This window comes from Tuber melanosporum (genome assembly GCF_000151645.1).
Source record: "Tuber melanosporum whole genome shotgun sequence assembly, scaffold_36, strain Mel28".
In the NCBI taxonomy this organism is placed as follows: Eukaryota; Fungi; Ascomycota; class Pezizomycetes; order Pezizales; family Tuberaceae; genus Tuber; species Tuber melanosporum.
In genome coordinates this window covers 60,822-77,532 of record NW_003299041.1, presented here as the reverse complement: position 1 = coordinate 77,532, position 16,711 = coordinate 60,822, and the positions used below count along the sequence as shown (strand labels likewise).

Genomic DNA, 16,711 nt, shown 5'->3' with positions numbered 1-16,711 from the left:
CCGCTGTCAGATTGGCTTCTGCATTCTCGTATTCAATGTCCTGCTTTTCCGCACTTTAGGCAGAGTTTCCTATTCATTCTTCTGGCGTATTCTTCCTTAGACAAGTTCAGAGTAGGTCCCGCTCTTGATTTGCCCAACTCCATTGGCTCGCCTGATGGTAATGCTCGACTTTCTCCTTAAGCTGCTTGCTGTTTGAAGGTTCCATCTATATTCCTTGATGATTGGACCACTCTGTGTGCTATAGTGTTTTCCGAGTTGCTTCAAACCATGTTTAGTTTGCTTTTTTTATCGATCGCCCATCTTGCAAATCATTCTGCTGTTATGTAGCGTAAATCGGAGATTCACCATGCCTCTCGGAGTCTCTCACTGTAGTTCCTTAAAAGGATGGTGTATATAGTAGCATCATCAAACTCGGCCTCGTATTCCAATAGTCGGTATTCATTCCAGCATGCTGAAAAGGTTTGTTTTCCTTGTTGGAGTTCTTCCAGCTTTCATCTTACTGTCTCTTTAGTGTTGGGATCCCCAAATTGTTCGAATAGTGTCACCTTGAACTCTTCGTACATGGCCCATTCCCTCTGTTTTCTTCCATCTTGGAAGGGCATGATCTATTTCCCTGCGAGTCCTCTTAGTAGAGATTCCATATATAGAATCTTGATCTCATCATGGTGTTCTCCATATTCCTTAATGGCAAAATACCCTTCACATTGTGCCAAGAATATTTGCAGCTTGTCTTCGGCTTCTTTGTATGTGTCGGGTTCTTCTGCTTTTGGTCGTTGGATGTTTCCTTGTCCTGTGTTTCGTGTTGCTGCTAGAAATGCCTGAAATTGATTCTCAGTCATTCCAAGTATACTAGTGCATGGTGCTGGAGCAGCGGGGGCCAGTGGCCCAGGTACTGCAGATCCTGACATCCTCTCGGGTTGTGGAGTTCCTGTAGGAGAGCTATCGACTGGTGATCCTTTTGCTGGGGTTACTAGGCTTGCTGCCCTCAAGGGTTCTGCTGCAATGTGATCTAGGGCATCACTGAATCCCCCTAGGTTAAGGTTTTGATCGTCGATGTCGATATCTCCTTCCCTATCTGCATTGAAGGATGCCGTCTTGTATCGTTTGGCATCGTACTAGGTAATGCTTTGTAATTTAACGATCCCTCTTTGGATAGTTAGTTCTTGGCTACAGGGAACGATACTTCTCTTCTTTCATTTCCTTCCTTAATCTTACGATAGCACTAGGCCTCTGCCTACGTTACCGATAGTACCAGACTGTAGCGATCCCTCCTTGAATGGTTAGTTGTTGGCGATGGGGAACGATACTTCTCTTCTCTTACTTCTTCTTTCTTCGTCTTACGATAGCACTAGGCCTCTGCCTATGTTACCGATAGTACAAGACCTTTGTCTTCAATCGGGGATGCCTATCGTAAGTTTTCTCTAACTCTTCTTCGTGAATAACTTTCCTTGGTGTAACAATAATGTTGCAATAAAGATAAAGATCGTAAAGGTGTTTTATATTTATTAAAGTAATAAGTAGGAAAAGTACTTGGAATAAAGCATGAAGAACCTATCCTCCTTGCCTGCATCGACCTCCTTATATAGTATTCTTCCTGATCCTAGTCATGTGATCCAAAGTGGTCACATGTGCGAAACCAAATCATAACAAACTAGTCATGTAACCAAAGTGGTGACATGCTCAAAACCCATGACATTGTAGCGAGATCATGTGCAAAAACTCATAAACCAATCATAACGAAATAAACAAGTCATATGACTCGACTGAGTCATATGCATGAAACCCATGACCTCATAACGAGGCCATGTGTGAAATATAAATCATATGTACAAGGCTTACCCGCAAGGCACACTCGTAAGGCATACTTGTCAGGCGCACATCCCATGACTCATATTTGAGCTATGTGCAAAAGCGTCACAAATCCCACATATAACAAATCATATGACTCGAATGAGTCATATGTGTGAAACAATAACCTACCTGTAACTCATAACCATGTGTCACGTGAAAACCTTTTTCATGCCAAGCTACGTTCGTGACAACTAGTTGAAATATTCTGCTGTATTTGACCTATGACTATTCCAATCCTAGCAGTAAGTCTTGCAAGGCCTACTGCATATGTAACCGGTACGGGTACTCGGTTATTGGTTTTGTTTTATGTTTTGTTTTAAGTATCGCTTTTATACTTGGTTTGTTTTAAGTATCGTTTGATACTTGGTTTTGTTTTATATTTTGTTTTAAGTATCGCTTTGATACTTGGTTTTGTTTTATGTTTTGTTTTAAGTATCATTTGATACTTAATTAGTTTTACCAGAGTGTATCGATTGATACCTTTGATTAGTTTCATTCATGCTAGACATGAACAGATTTTTATATTTAAAGACCGCCTGTTTCTATGATAGAAAAGGCAGACTTCGACAGACAGTATTTTAATATACTTGGTTGAACAGTTACTTCTTTGTTCCTCAGTACACCTCCGAAGCCTCCTTTAGTTCTCAGTTCTCATCTCCTCTCTGGTAGAGCTGGCCACCTGCAAACTATCATATCCATTACCAACAGTGTGATTAGCACCTTGCAAACACGTTACAGCGTAGATGTTTGGATGTGGTATGGAGGATCCTAAAATGAGAGAGGGGGTCCTTAAGGATAGTGGGGTAAGGAAAGCATTGCCTGCTAGTCCTCTGAAGAGTTTTTAGAGAGCCAGAGGGAGAGAGAATGAATGACAGAGAGTTGTAGAGTGGTAATCTCCTGAGGTATCCATTGGGTACCCTGGAGTAATTTGCTTAGGAGGTTGTGACAACTCCTTTACTCGTTTGCAAGCTTCTTTTTCTTGTACATGAACTAGAAAGCCCAGGTTTTCAGAAGTTTCCATTGGAGTAGAATATGCGGCAGGACACTTAATATCCTGGCTAGGTCGTGTGGTAGGAAAAGGTAGGTAGATAGGTAGAGAGCCTTAGTAACAAGGAGATCTAACAATATACTGTTAGGGGAAGACAACCCAATAAACTTCAGAGTTGTTTAAGCCAACTAAAAATTGTTTCTGTAGATGGAGATTGTCCAGGAAGGCTTAAATTAACTTGTTTCATTTATGACTACTAAGGGCAAAGTAAATTCAGTAATGTAAAATAGAATCATAAAAACAATGTTATATTGTTAAGGTCTCTACTCCGTTGCTTGATGATATTTAAAGATTGGGAGACACTTCAATATTTATATTCCACGTCTGAGTATTCACGGACTACATATATTTATTATACAACTATGTACCTCTCTGATTATAACTCGTAACGTGGGGTATTCTTAAAAGGTGCTAACACCTGGAGACTCTGAAAATTACCACATCCTCTTCAGTAATTACAATATAACTAACTAGGAATCATACTGTTCTGAATAGTAGTTATCCAATCATTAGAGTCTTTAGACTTGTGGCCTAGTTCTCAAGTTAAACTGTGTTGGCCCCAACTGTCTTCACCATTGATGAAATAATCAGTTTCATCTGTGGGTTACATCTATAAAGGTAGTCATAATCGTAACCTTTCTAGGACACCTGAAATAATCAAACTTTCATAACTCCTTACCCAACAGATAGATAACTTCAGGAAGACTTCCTACTAATTCACTGAAAGCTATTCCACCAGATTGATAAATATTCCCTCGGTTGGCAACTATTGGTTGCTCTGTGTAACAGGGTTTCAATCGCTATTGTAGTATTAGAAATTATCTCTGCAGCTACAATGTATTCTAAAATCTAGTTGTAACACTCCGTAAAGTCCATTAACTTCTATAGTAGTTTTCCATAGAGGTCTAGACTTTTCTGGTTATTGTAGGGTGGACATGAATGTATTGGTCTCATGTTAAGATCCTTAACTATTCAATACCATCTCTTTGTGCAAAAATATCCCATTACCTACGGCCTATGCTAAAGACATTACATCTTTGAAGCCTAGTAACTCTCTGAGTATTTGACGGATTTACTCTGTTTTACTTCTCTGACCTAGCCGAAGGTTCTCTCACATATTTCCTGCGAACAAGATCTGATCAGACAGACGGCTGTGACGTATACGATATTATTCTGACACCTTTAATTCTGTGGTATTCTAGTCACAGGATGCACTTGGAATTAATATATATGATGACATGCGGGCCCCGTATGGGGGCCAGAGGGTGGTGTTGAAGACCAGCGATTCCGATTCCAGGCAAGGTTATCCTACTTAGGATGATTTCTAGGTATCGGATTCCGGTATTCCTAATAGCTAACTACTTTTTAAAATGTCTTTGGGCAAGTCTTCTTGGAACTGTCATAGAAGAAACATTAAAAGTAACCTTCTGGACAATCTCAAAATATATATACTCCCTGGTTGGAGGTGTTTGTGAAATGCTTAGTAAGTAACCTCGCCAAAAATGCTTGGATATAAGGTTGATTGCAATGACTAGTCACCACTACAATAAAAACTTGCATAATTAGACAATACATTTAAGCATATCATTGAACTTTCCTCAGTATAGTTTAGAATGTTTAAAAGGGTTTCTGGTTCTGTATCAATTTATAGTACAAAATCAAAATGTTTTATCTATTACTTTTTCTATCCTAAAAGTATTTACCTTTACCACCACCTCATACAGTATATGTCTTTCAGAACCTACTATAATTTGAAAGTGGATTAACAAGTCTATTGATAATATGGAAAAAATTAAAAAATTTCTAAATATTATAAAACAGTAGCAAAAGTCCTATCTTGATATGAGATATGATATGTACTATCAATAATATAGGAGAATAGCTATTTTAAAATGTAATGCATTGTTAGATCAGTATATATAGTACAGGGTAATGGAAACCAATTTGAAGCTATAATAATATTATTATCATATTATTTGTAATATATTTTAAATCTGTTTAAACAACTTAAGCACCTCTTTATCAGGATAGTAAAATACTGGAAATTTTTCAAGTAGTCTATATAGGAAAGCTCTATCAACAGTGCTAATCACAACTCATTTCCTAATACAAACCTCTGAATGAGTATCTGTCATTGGAGAGAGTATCTGTATAGCCTCTGAAGCTGTATAAAAGTATCATACCTAATATGTGATATTTCATGGTAAAATAATGCTTTCTCTACTGCTTTACAAGACTGTTAGGTAGAGACAACCTGATAAACTTCAGTGTTGTCTAGGTTAACTAAAATTCATTTCTGTAGAAGGAGATTATCTATGAAGGCTTGGACTTCACTTATTTCGTTTATGACTACTAACAGTAAAGTAAAATAGGTGAAGTTGAATTGAATGGTAAAGACAATATTATATGGTTAAGGTCTCTTCTCCGTTGCTTAATGATGTCTAAAGCTTGGGAGGCACTACGATATTTATATTCCGTGTCTGAGTGTTCACAGACTACATCTATATATTATACAACTATGTACTTCTCTGATTATAATTCACAACATCAGGTATTCTTAAAAGGTGTGAATACCAGAAGACCTTGAAAATCACCATACTCTCTGCGACAATTATGATATAACTAACTGGGAGCCATACTGTTCCCAATTTGTAATTATCTAATCATTGAAGTCTTTAGACTTATGGCCTAGTTCTCAAGTCAAACTAAGTTGGCCTTAATTGTCTTCATCATTGATGAAATAATCAGTTTCATCTGTGGACTGTATCTGCGAAGGTTGTCATAATGATAATCTTTCTTGATCACCTGACGTCAAACCTTCAAAACTCTTTACCCAACTAATAGATAGCTTCCAAAGAACTTCCTACTAATTTGCAGGAAGCTATTCCACCGAATTGACAAATAATTCCTCGGTCAGTAACTATTGGTTGCTCTGGGTAACAGGGTTTCAATTGCTATTGTAGTATTGGAAGTCATCCCCACAGCTACAATGTATTCCAAAACCTAGTTGTAACACTCCATCAAGTCCATTGACTTCTATGATAGTATCTCTCAGAGTTCTAGACTCTTCTGATTATTGTAGAGTGGATGTGAATGTATTAGTATTGAATGATAAAGGATCTCAATGAGAGACCATCTCTTTATACAAAAATATCCTGTTACTTATGGCCCATACCAAAGATGTTTCATTTTTGAAGCCTATTGACTCTCAGAGTAGTTGACGAATATACTCTGTTCTACTTCTCAAACCTGACCAAAGGTCCCCTCTTATATATCTTGTGAACAGGATCTGATCAAGTAGACAGCGGCGACATATATGGCATTATTCTTACACCTTTAATTTTGTGGTATTATAGTCACAGGACGCAACTGAGATTAATATATCTAATGATATGCGGGCCCTATAAGGGGGCCAGAGGTGGGTGTTGGAGATCAGGGATTCTGATTTCGAGTAGAGCTACCCTACTTAGGGTGATTCCTAGGTATCGGATCCCTGTATTCCTAACAAATATCTAAATATTCTCTAATGCTCTCTCTATTATCTACAAAATTCTTGATTCTCTTTCAAATTCTAGTAAATTCTGAAAATCATTATCCTGTTACAAATAGTATTGAAAATAGACATACTTAATAAAAAGAGCATTTCGATAAAAAATTTCGATCTTGTACTATAAATTAGTACGGAATCAGAAAATCTTTTTAAATAATACTGAGAGGAGTTCCATGATACACTGAAATTTATTGTCCAATTATTCAAGTTTTTATTGTAGTTGTAGCTGGTCATCGCACTCAACTTGTAGACTACTCCAGAAAGTATTTTGATGAGATTACTTAGTAAGTACTTCATGAATACTTCTGACTAAGAACTGTAGTATTGTGATTTTCAAAAGCTTCCTCCACTATAGTATCATCCTGTAACTTCATAGTTTTAAAATATCTTCCTCTACCTTTCCTCTCCTTGTCCTCCAAGTCTTTCCTTGAGATTGTATTTTTAACAGTTGTGAGGGGGATGTTGAGGTAGTCAGAAATCTGCTAATATCCTATCTAAGGCTTATATAACCTAAGAATTCTCCAACTACTAAACTTAAAGAGGTGATGGGTTAGAATAGGCTTTTTTGGATAACTGCAAAGAATATAAGGCATAGTATTTAAAGGAAAACGAATCAGATAATGTGATTGGATTTTGATTGAGTTGATGTAATTCCTTTTGGTGGGGTTGAAAATGGGCAAGAGTGATGGGTGATGGTTGCCATGCACCTTGAGTGGTTAGTTATTTTTGTTAACAAACAATATTATACTTTTTTGAATTGTGACTTTACCGCCAGAATAAGTTTCCCCCGAGTATATCCCAATCGCCCCATTGTGGAAGTAGGCTATAGTAGCAGAGTCACATATTACCACTTGGTGCCCATGCAGAGTAAAAGAAATCAGGAGAGATGATAAAGGATCTAGTATAATCATTATTTTGCTCACTTTTACTCTCTCCTATAACATCAAAATCTCTTGCTCCCTTTTATTTCTTCACCTTATTTTTTCTACCACCCAATTCAAGGCAAACAATATACTTTCTATCAAACCAGTTTCCTACTAACAATTTTGTAATACAGATATTCCTCTTCGGCCTATCCTCAGTAACTCTTCTCAGATATCTGTAATGTTTCTATGTACATGTTAATATATAGTGATAGGTAACGATACCTTTCCTTATATATATATCTAGTTATAGATATATCTTTTTCCTTTGATAGTTCTTAAGCCCTTGGGCCTATGTTACTAATACTCGCTTAGGGAACGCCTATCATTTTATTATATAGAGATATTACCCTTAGACTTGTGAGCAATATAAGGATAAAGAGCATAAAGATGTTTTATTTATATAAAGTAATAAGTAAGAAAATTACTTATAATAAAGTATGAAGAGCCTATCCTCCTCAACCGTACTGGCCTCCTTATATAGTGCTCTCCTTGTCAACTCTGACTCTAATAACTCATAACTATGAGTTAAGTGAAATCCTTGTAACAGGTCATATGACTCAAGTGAGTCATATGAGTAAAGCCCATGACTCATAATCAACTCATTTGCCAAATATAACAAATCATAATATAAATAAGTCATATACACAAAACCCATAACTCATAATCGAGTCTTGTGCGAAATATAACAAATCATAACATAAACAAGTCATATGCACAAAACCCATGACTCATAATTGAGTCTTGTGCGAACTCCTGTCACATCAGTAACAATATCCTATTTTAAGTCTTTAGTCTCAACTAATTCAGCCTAGTCCTTGACCTGTCCTGTTCTACTAGCCTGCCTGTCCGCAAGTTGCACTTGTTGGATCTGAGTTTCTGGTACTGGTAACTCTCTCGCTAGTTTTATGGACTGTACCCCTTCAGCCATCAACTATGCTGCTAAAAATACCCCTATAGCAAGCATTCCATCAGAATTACTATTAAAAAAAAAAAAGAGAGAAAGAAAACAGGTACAATCAGCTAATATTGTGTGTACTAGGATATTCACAAATGGAAAGTGCTCAGTGTCACTTTTGGGAAGATGGCTTCTCAGTTTGATACTCATTAATAGTTGAATTCTGTAAAGTTATGTCAAGAACTATGATTGTCATTTCTATTAAAATATTAGTTTGTTAAAGGTAATATAATTTATTTAGTAAAATCTTTACTAACCAGTTGGTGCAGAAGCAGAAAAGGATATACTGGTCAGAACCCAGTTGCCAATAGTTGAGAGGTCCGTTATCAGTAAAATTATCAGTAAAAGAGTGAGATTATGCTATAGGAAAGTAGATTGGAGCAGGATCTGGGGAAAGGGAAACATGAGAGTTGGTGGGTTGGCAAGAGGATATGCAGTTAAGGGAATGGAGATGATTGTTGTAATTAAATTCTTGATAGTATCAACAAATTGAGATGAATTTTCCAGATCTTGTTCTTCTAACTGATAAAAGGTAGATCTTATTCGCTCATTCATCTCACCAAAACGTAGTACACAAAGGGTTTTATTGTCAGAAGGACGGATAATTGTTGTTGATATTAGAATTCCCTCACCAGGCTGCCTTTCGTACATTTCAAAGCCACCACCGTTCAGCCTTTCTTCATCGATCCTCCACATCTCTGGAGTAAGTACCACTCTCAAGGATCTCATGACCTAAACTGTCTCTCGCTCGTGGTTCTGCTTGATCCATATGAAATAGATGCTGGCAGGGAAATTGATAACGTCTAGAAAAGAGACAATGAAAAATAAATAAACCATTGCTGCATTCATGGACAGGTAATGGCATATCTTGTTCTAACCGAATTGCAATGTTTCTTTCTTCTAATGCAATCGTTTTCTGTACTGCAAAAGGAAATTGCTTAAGTGAAGGATAGGTTTTTGTCAAGGTTGTATGGCGTGTCCGTCCATCCATCTGAGCAGCTAATATCTCATTATCATCATGTGCACAGTCATGAACAGTGCGCACACATCCATAGATTCCATGAGTAGTACTATCACCTTTTCTTAGGCCAGATCCAAGTTTTAACCGTGCATGTCATGCTTCACAGGCATTCGAAGAGGTAGCCTGAAGGAGTAGTTGATTATGTTGTCTCGCAAATATGGCCCAGCTCTGTCTTGTCTCCAACCATTCTTGTTGTATATACCGCTTTTCAGACTCAGTTGAATCTGCTGTAATCACTAAATTACACAAAATAATACAGTCTGTTTCGCTTAATACTCTTATAGCGTGTCGCATATGCTCATAGGCAACTTGGGTTTCTTGGCTCCGAAATCGTCGACATAGTGTCCTTTCTGAGTGCAATGTGCATAGAAGATGTTGTTTAACATGTCCTTCTTTTTCAAAAGCCTTCCTGACAGCAGCTTTCTCTATTGCACTATTATCAGTTAAGGGATATTCCATTTTCCATTGAAATCTGGACCACTCATATATTTTCCATAATGCTGTTGCCAGGATATCCGAGTTCTCTTTCTCAACTATGCAATTTGCTCCTGGTACCCATATTGCTGCCTCATTCCGGGCCATGAATGTAAATAAATTATAATCATGAACGTTAAATTTATGGGTGGAGTCGAAGATTGTTAAAAGTCCACGGTTTATCAAGGTCTGTAATCAATCTGGATAGGCAAATACGAGTCCCCTTGTTTGTTCTTCTGCCTTCCCTTGTGCAGTAATCGTTTTACAAAAGTGTCCCTTTTTAATAAGAAACTCTGTTACCTGTTGTCAGTCCTCGATAGGGGTTGTCCCAATAGCTAATTTCCGAACACCCAAAGAGCCTGTTCTGAATTCTTGACCGATGTTTGCTAATCTTTTCTATTGTAACTTTTAATTAATATGAAAATTCTATTATCTAAAATCTATTTTATGAACTAGAGAGAATTAAGAAAATACTAAGAGAAAAGAAAGAATTTTAATAAGAGGAGAGGTTTAGCTAACCGATCAATAAATGCACCACCAATACTTTCTAGCCGTTCAGATCCTCCTGCTCGACCAGTTCCTTTTAAGCGATCTCTGACTTGAGCAGGAGTATATCCTCGAGCAAGTTCATTCCGAATAATTTCAGCTAAAAAAGATGACCGTTTGCGCACCCAGGATTCCTCCATACTATGATTATGTTCTCCGCCATTTTTCTCCTTTCCCTTGATCTGTTCTATCCAGAAGGTTTTAGTAATCTCTGATGCTATTGATTCTGTAACTTTAATCTTCATTGGACACTTTCCTGGTTCGTAGTAGGTAGTATTTCTTGCTTTGCCAGAGAAGTTTTCTTCAGGAAAAGGATTGGCTTTCGAGGACTCTTGTGTTTTACTAATCCGACAAGAATTGTACCGTGTAATTGACCGTTTGTGCTTGTGCTTCTCACAGCTTGTATGCGTCCAAAACCCATCCACCAACGGCCAATAAATCAAATACTGCTGGTTGGTAAGAATAAGGTTATCCTTTTTAATATGATACAGGTCTTGAATCCATTGTTCATGTTGATATGGGACTGGAATAAGGAAATCTGACATTCTTTTTGCTTCGCTTAGGGAGGATCGTTGGTGATGTGGAGTTGTTCATTGCCTACAATCACAGTATACCCCACTTCTCCTCACTTTGCATTTACAAGTGATAAACCATGAGGCTATATACCTCTAGGTGCGTGGTTGTCAGACTAGGCTAGCATCTCAACCACCCAAGCGCGTTGCCCACTTGACCTCTTAAGCCCTTCTCCGAGCACGCAACATCCAACTGAGACCCCGCTGCTATAGCCTACTCCCCCGTCGTGTGCAAGAGGGAACCCTTCAATTTCCATTTGGGCAGCAAAGCCTATTTTACATATAACATGACAGATGCATACAACCCCCGGGAGATCGTACCGTAGGTTGGAATACCAACCACGAGATTCCGTAAACGCACAATAAAAAAGACTTCCGCCATAAATTTGATAAAAACGGATCGAGTTACTTAAATTCTTAAAATAACTAATCAACCAACCCACGTAGCAACTGGATAAAAGCAACCATAAAACATCTGATCTGATCCGTTATCTTGAAAGGAGAAGAGAGGAGGATAAGAGAAGAGTAATATAAACCACGGCAACGCACGTGTACCCGACCAACCAAGAGCAAATACCGTAGCGATGCGGAAAAGAAAAACAAAAAAGAGAAGGAAAGCATAAGCCAGACGGTTGGAAAGAGCAATCCATCCATAGCCAACCACCCAACAGAAAAAGATACCAATCCACTTTCCACCGCCTTCCACAGGTACAAATGAATGAAATTTACTACTGCCTCCTCTGCCACGCCTCCCTCTCCTCCTCCAACATCTCTACCGCATTCTCCACATTCCCCTCTACAATCTGTGCGTAAACTCTCAACCTCTCAATTGCGCTCTCGCCTCCATCATCGCTATATCCCATCTCAATCAACGCAGCAACGCACTTATCAATCTTGTCTCCTTCCTGGTCCGGGATAGGAGGGATGATAGTTCTTCTATTGCGCGACTGTCCACCCCAGTTTCTAGCGTCTAGGCCAAGTCTATTCTCGCGCATTCGCCTGCGCTCAAGGAAAGGATTTGTGCTTGGGGAGTGGTGCTCGTTAGGCTCTCTAGGTCTAGTCTGTTGTCTCCTGGCTGGCTCTGCGGGGGCGATTGGACCAACGCCGCGCTCGACGACCGGGGAAGCGGTGGGAGATTCCCTAAAGGCGCTCATTGGAGCCGGAGGTGGGGGTGGTGGAATCACGACGGTTGCATGAGGCCACTCGCCTGGAATAGACACTGCGGAAGCTGGCGGTTCAGGGGCTGGAGGAACAGTCTTAGATGGGGAAGGCTGCCTTGGAGGGGTCAAAAACGGATTCACTAGCGCGTCCAGATCCTCGGAGCGAAAGTTGGAAACCGAGGCTCTATGGTTCAAATCACGGGAAAGACGTGGTGGTATGGGGGATCGAAAGTTGGCTAGAGATGGAAATTGTCGAAGCCTAGGGTGGCCCGGGGTAGGGGGCATAGATGCGATCGGGTTTGGTCTGCCCGAGCCCCCAAATGAAGGAGCACGATTTGGTGGTTGGGTGATTGCCCAACCATCTCTTGGTTGCCCTCCTCTCCTAGCGCCATCCCTCATTGTACTGGAACGACGAATCGGTCGAGGGGCTGGCTCCGGATCCCTGTTCCTATCATCTCGCCCCACACGCCGATCTCTGGGACCTTCCGAGCTGGGAGTGTACTCCTCCTCGTGGGAGCCAACATCTCTCATCGAAACATCGGAATCCTCTCTCCTCAAAGGCCATTCCGGTGGTGACATCCCGGAACGACGGGATCTTGCCTCTTCCGGGACCCATCCACGACTCGGGGATCCCCAATGGGACGAATTGTGCCGGCGCGGGTACGGGGGGATTTGGTGGCGCGGGAATGGGGGGGAGGGCGGGGATATAGGGGCTGGGCTGTGGGGGATGCGGGGAGGTGGCGGCGGGGGTAGCGGCGGCGCTGGCATCCGTAGTCCCTGACCAAAGCAATCGGGGGAAAAATGGGGTGGGAAACGAGATGAATGGGAACGGGGATGACGAGATGGATGTTGGTGATTATACCCAAAATTGGCAGGTTCCAAAGGATGAAACACGCCAACATCCTCGGATTGCATGGGGTATCCAGCATGGGGGAAGTAGGAAGGTGGCCCTTCAGCAGGGGGCTCAAGCGGAGGCATAGCAGGGGCACTGGAACATGATTGATTATCCAGTTCACCCAGAGAAACAGGCTCATGGGGCATAGAAAGCGGGGGGGCAGGGCTAGGAATCCTATTTGCATCGTTGGAAGATGGAACCTCTCCCGCCACCGGAATGATTCCAGTTCCCTCAAGGTTGTCATGCATCTCCCAAACAGACTTCGCCCTCGCCCTCCGCTCGCCCTTTCTATCCCTCCTACTAGCATCGTCCTCCTCCTCCTCCCTCTCCTCCTCATCGTCAGTCTCCACGGTAGCCCTATAACTTCCTGCCCTCGACTGCTCCATAACCCGCGTGGAGGTCTGTGTGTCAGCCTCCACGGGATCACCAAGACTCTCGGCGGAACCACTCCCAAGCGCTTTTTCAACTTCCTCTCTCGCAACACCAGCACCCTGAACTGCCATATGGCCAATGGTCTCTGCCAGCTCCCTCACCTTACGACCATGAGCCTCCAGCTCCGAAGTATCCATATCCCTCGTGACCTGAGCCGCATTTTTAGCCGCATTAGCCGCATCAAGTGCCACACTTTGAAGCTGGGAAGTGAAGGCCCCGAGCGCAGTAGTGAGCGCATTATTAAAGGCACCAATCGTCGGCCTAGCTTGCGGCGGGACATCTCCGCGAAGCTCAAGAGCAACCCTTCCGATATCCCGAACTATTTCACGAAGACTTTGAGCAAGCATCTCCCCATTCCGGTTCGCAGGCTGGATTGACGGAACGGGCGGGCTAGGTGGTGGGCTCGGCGCGCGCAGAGGAGAGCCTTCCCCTGGCCTGGCAGCCTCTTGCATGATCCTCTCAAGTTCATTGCTAAATGCCGTCAAGAGAGGTGATTGAGGGGTATAGACATCGGTACCAGTTTCGCTATGACTAAAATAAGAGGTATCATTGTCACCGATATCGACAAGCAAACCACTCTTCGCCGTACTCGGTTCCGATTCGCTCAGCCCGGCGAGAGCCTTCCCTTTTGCTTTCGCCTTGGCATGGCTAACATCCACAAATCTCCTCTGCCAAATATCGAGGGCAGCTTGATAATCCGGGTCGGTTCGAGGCAAGAGTAAGTCAAAAATAGCCGAGCCTTGCGTGGGAAACACATCCTCGACACGAGTGTAAAGTTCCTCCGCAGAGCCGACCTAAAAAGACACACGGGTTAACACCCAAACCAAGCAGTAAACAAAGAGTCCAAATTTGCGGTGAGGGGGACAAAGGGGGCTCGGCTCACGGTAATGATTTCGCCATCATCCTCGTCCAGATAACTTAAAGTAGTTTTAGGATGTTCGCGAATAAGACTGTCATACTCTTCATGACTCTCAAGTCTAATCTCTGGCCACGCATCGTGAAGATAGCCCTCGCGTGCAGTACTCTCAGGATCCTCGGCTGGCCAGCGCAGGCCACGAATTTCGAAGGGGGGAAGCATAATATTTTTTGTGGGATATAACGAGCAAATCGGCCCAGTTCAACTATAAATTTGTCGAGCTCGCGAATCCTCGGTAACAGTGGGTGAAAAGTAGGAAGTTTAACAAACGGCACGATAAAGTGGAGAAGTGCTTCGGTTAAGATGGCAAGTAGAGTAGGGCGGTGTCAGCTTATGGCAGCGACGATGGTGATGAGTGTGGGAGGATGTATGAATTCTCAGTACCGGGCGGTTGGAGCTCTGTAAGAGCCCTACGATTGATGGGAAGGAATATTCAACAAGGTAGATATGGTGCTGATCTCTTATGGTACTTTTAAACGGTGCGTGGTAAGGTGAGATACGAGTAGTCGGAAAAGAGAAAAGCGGGGATGAGTTATGATGGATAAAGCGTGGGGTAGATAGGGGGGGAGGTTGGAAAAGTGAGGTGTTTGGAGGAAGAGAGGGGAGAGAGAAAGGGAGGAAGGGAGAGAGAAGGCAGCAAGTGGCAGTGACAAGCAACAAACCAGCTTTCGTCAGCCGTTGTAGGTAGAATTTGTCTTGGGGTACGGTACCGGTAAGCGATGCGAACGCGCGGCGTTGCCACAGAAGGGATTCACACCAATACTATGATACTCGGGTGGATTTGTCACAGTACATTGTACATTCCATACCATCAGAGTAATGTGGAGCATGAGACAATCATGTTCGTATCGGTGCCACAATTTCCCGTGGAAATGTTCTGTTCACTCACACACACCTCGTGTCCATCTCGATGCTTGGAGGGATTCGGGCAAAGGGTTGCTGCAATGAGACTGGTAGTTGGTGGGGTCATCCCCTCCAATGCCACACCTTACAGGTATCATAGTATACCAGTATGATAATACTCATTTTTAATGGTTACCGCACACCTACTGTACTACGAGTACGGATGCTGTAACTTGGCCGATGCTAACTTGAAATCGGTCGGTAAAAACTCTTTTCTACTGTAGGAAAACGCTTGGTTGAGCATCCCGTTTGCCGACGGGATGTGTTGAGATTACGATGCCGATATTGCTTGTTTGGCACCACGAGAACTCTGTTCTTCACCCAAATCACACCTCCTCCACCTAACGTGTCAGGTGTCTCCAAGGTCCTTGACAACAAAATATCAACGAATACTCGGGTATGCCGATATCCAGTTTATTTTGAAGGAAATATTCAGAATTTCCATGGTTTCGCCTGGCCTCGTTTCCCCGCTTGGAGGCTAAAGCACTGTTCTCCCGGTACGGGTGAAGGTTGTCTTTTGCCGGCGTGGAGAGAGACATTGATGGCTTGTTCAAGTACAGTACTGTACCAGTACCGGTATTCCATGTGGAGGGCCCGAGATTGGCCAAATTTATTCAACTGGAGGTCCGATTGTTTCTTGCTCGCCACCAATCACCGGTACGGGGGTACCGGTATTGCTATGAAATTTTCAAGTTACTCAACCCCCCCCCCGGTTTTCCTTTCACACACTTTAGAAATGGACGCGAGAGAGACGAATCGCACACTATTAAATACCGGTACAGTACTTATAGGCAAAGCACCATCCCTCTGCGCAGTGTTGTGCTGTACTGATAGTATTTATACTTCTACTGCTCGTAAAATTTGCTCGTCTAGATATCCCACCGGTCCCACACAAAGCACGGGTACAACACCACCACCCGTACCATGCTCGAGTACGGTAGCCAAAAAAGCCACCCCGATTCGCCAAATTGTTCACATTGCGCGTCAACCCGCCCCCCGCACTGACAACGCAGCGCTATCCAGGTGAGGTCCATAGGCAACGTTGCGACGAAGGCCTTGGCCGGATCAAGGGAGGGTGGTTTCTGAGTAGGAGTTCCCCTCTTCACCCTCCGAGCTTTTCGAGGATGACAGCGAAGATGAAGGTACCGGTATGTGAGCGGCAGTGTTGGGGTCGACGGAGGGACATACCTGTACTCCAAACTAGGCTTTTCTTTGCCAATCGTGTGGCCTCGATTCAGTTATCACGGCATGTTTTTTCCGCATTTCCTGAACCCCTTCCCTTGCCAACACTGTTCGTAGGGCACAGTGCCGGTACTTTACTCGTACTGTGCTCTAGAGCGGATGCATGACATGATTCAATGCTCAAGGCAACCCTTATTCTGACTCAGTATACTTTTGTACCACACCACCACACCTACTCGTACCGGTATCGCATTGCGCCTCAAACCCTCAACCCGCTCCC

At 42.4% G+C, this 16,711-nt stretch overlaps 2 protein-coding genes; both read right to left on the bottom strand.

Moving 5' to 3' along the window:
- Window positions 1-11,173: 11,173 nt before the first annotated feature.
- Window positions 11,174-11,325, bottom strand: GSTUM_00007416001 (uncharacterized protein; the record flags this gene model as incomplete). XM_002839406.2 has 1 exon in its annotated part: window positions 11,174-11,325. One exon carries the CDS (start codon window positions 11,323-11,325, stop codon window positions 11,215-11,217), a length of 111 nt encoding a protein of 36 aa, XP_002839452.1. The 3' UTR covers window positions 11,174-11,214.
- A 3-nt stretch (window positions 11,326-11,328) lies between these two features.
- GSTUM_00007415001 (uncharacterized protein) lies at window positions 11,329-14,896 on the bottom strand. XM_002839405.2 has 2 exons: window positions 14,314-14,896; window positions 11,329-14,224 (listed from the first exon to the last, which is right to left on the bottom strand). Exons 1-2 carry the CDS (start codon window positions 14,506-14,508, stop codon window positions 11,672-11,674), a joined length of 2,748 nt encoding a protein of 915 aa, XP_002839451.1. The 5' UTR covers window positions 14,509-14,896; the 3' UTR covers window positions 11,329-11,671.
- Window positions 14,897-16,711: the final 1,815 nt, after the last annotated feature.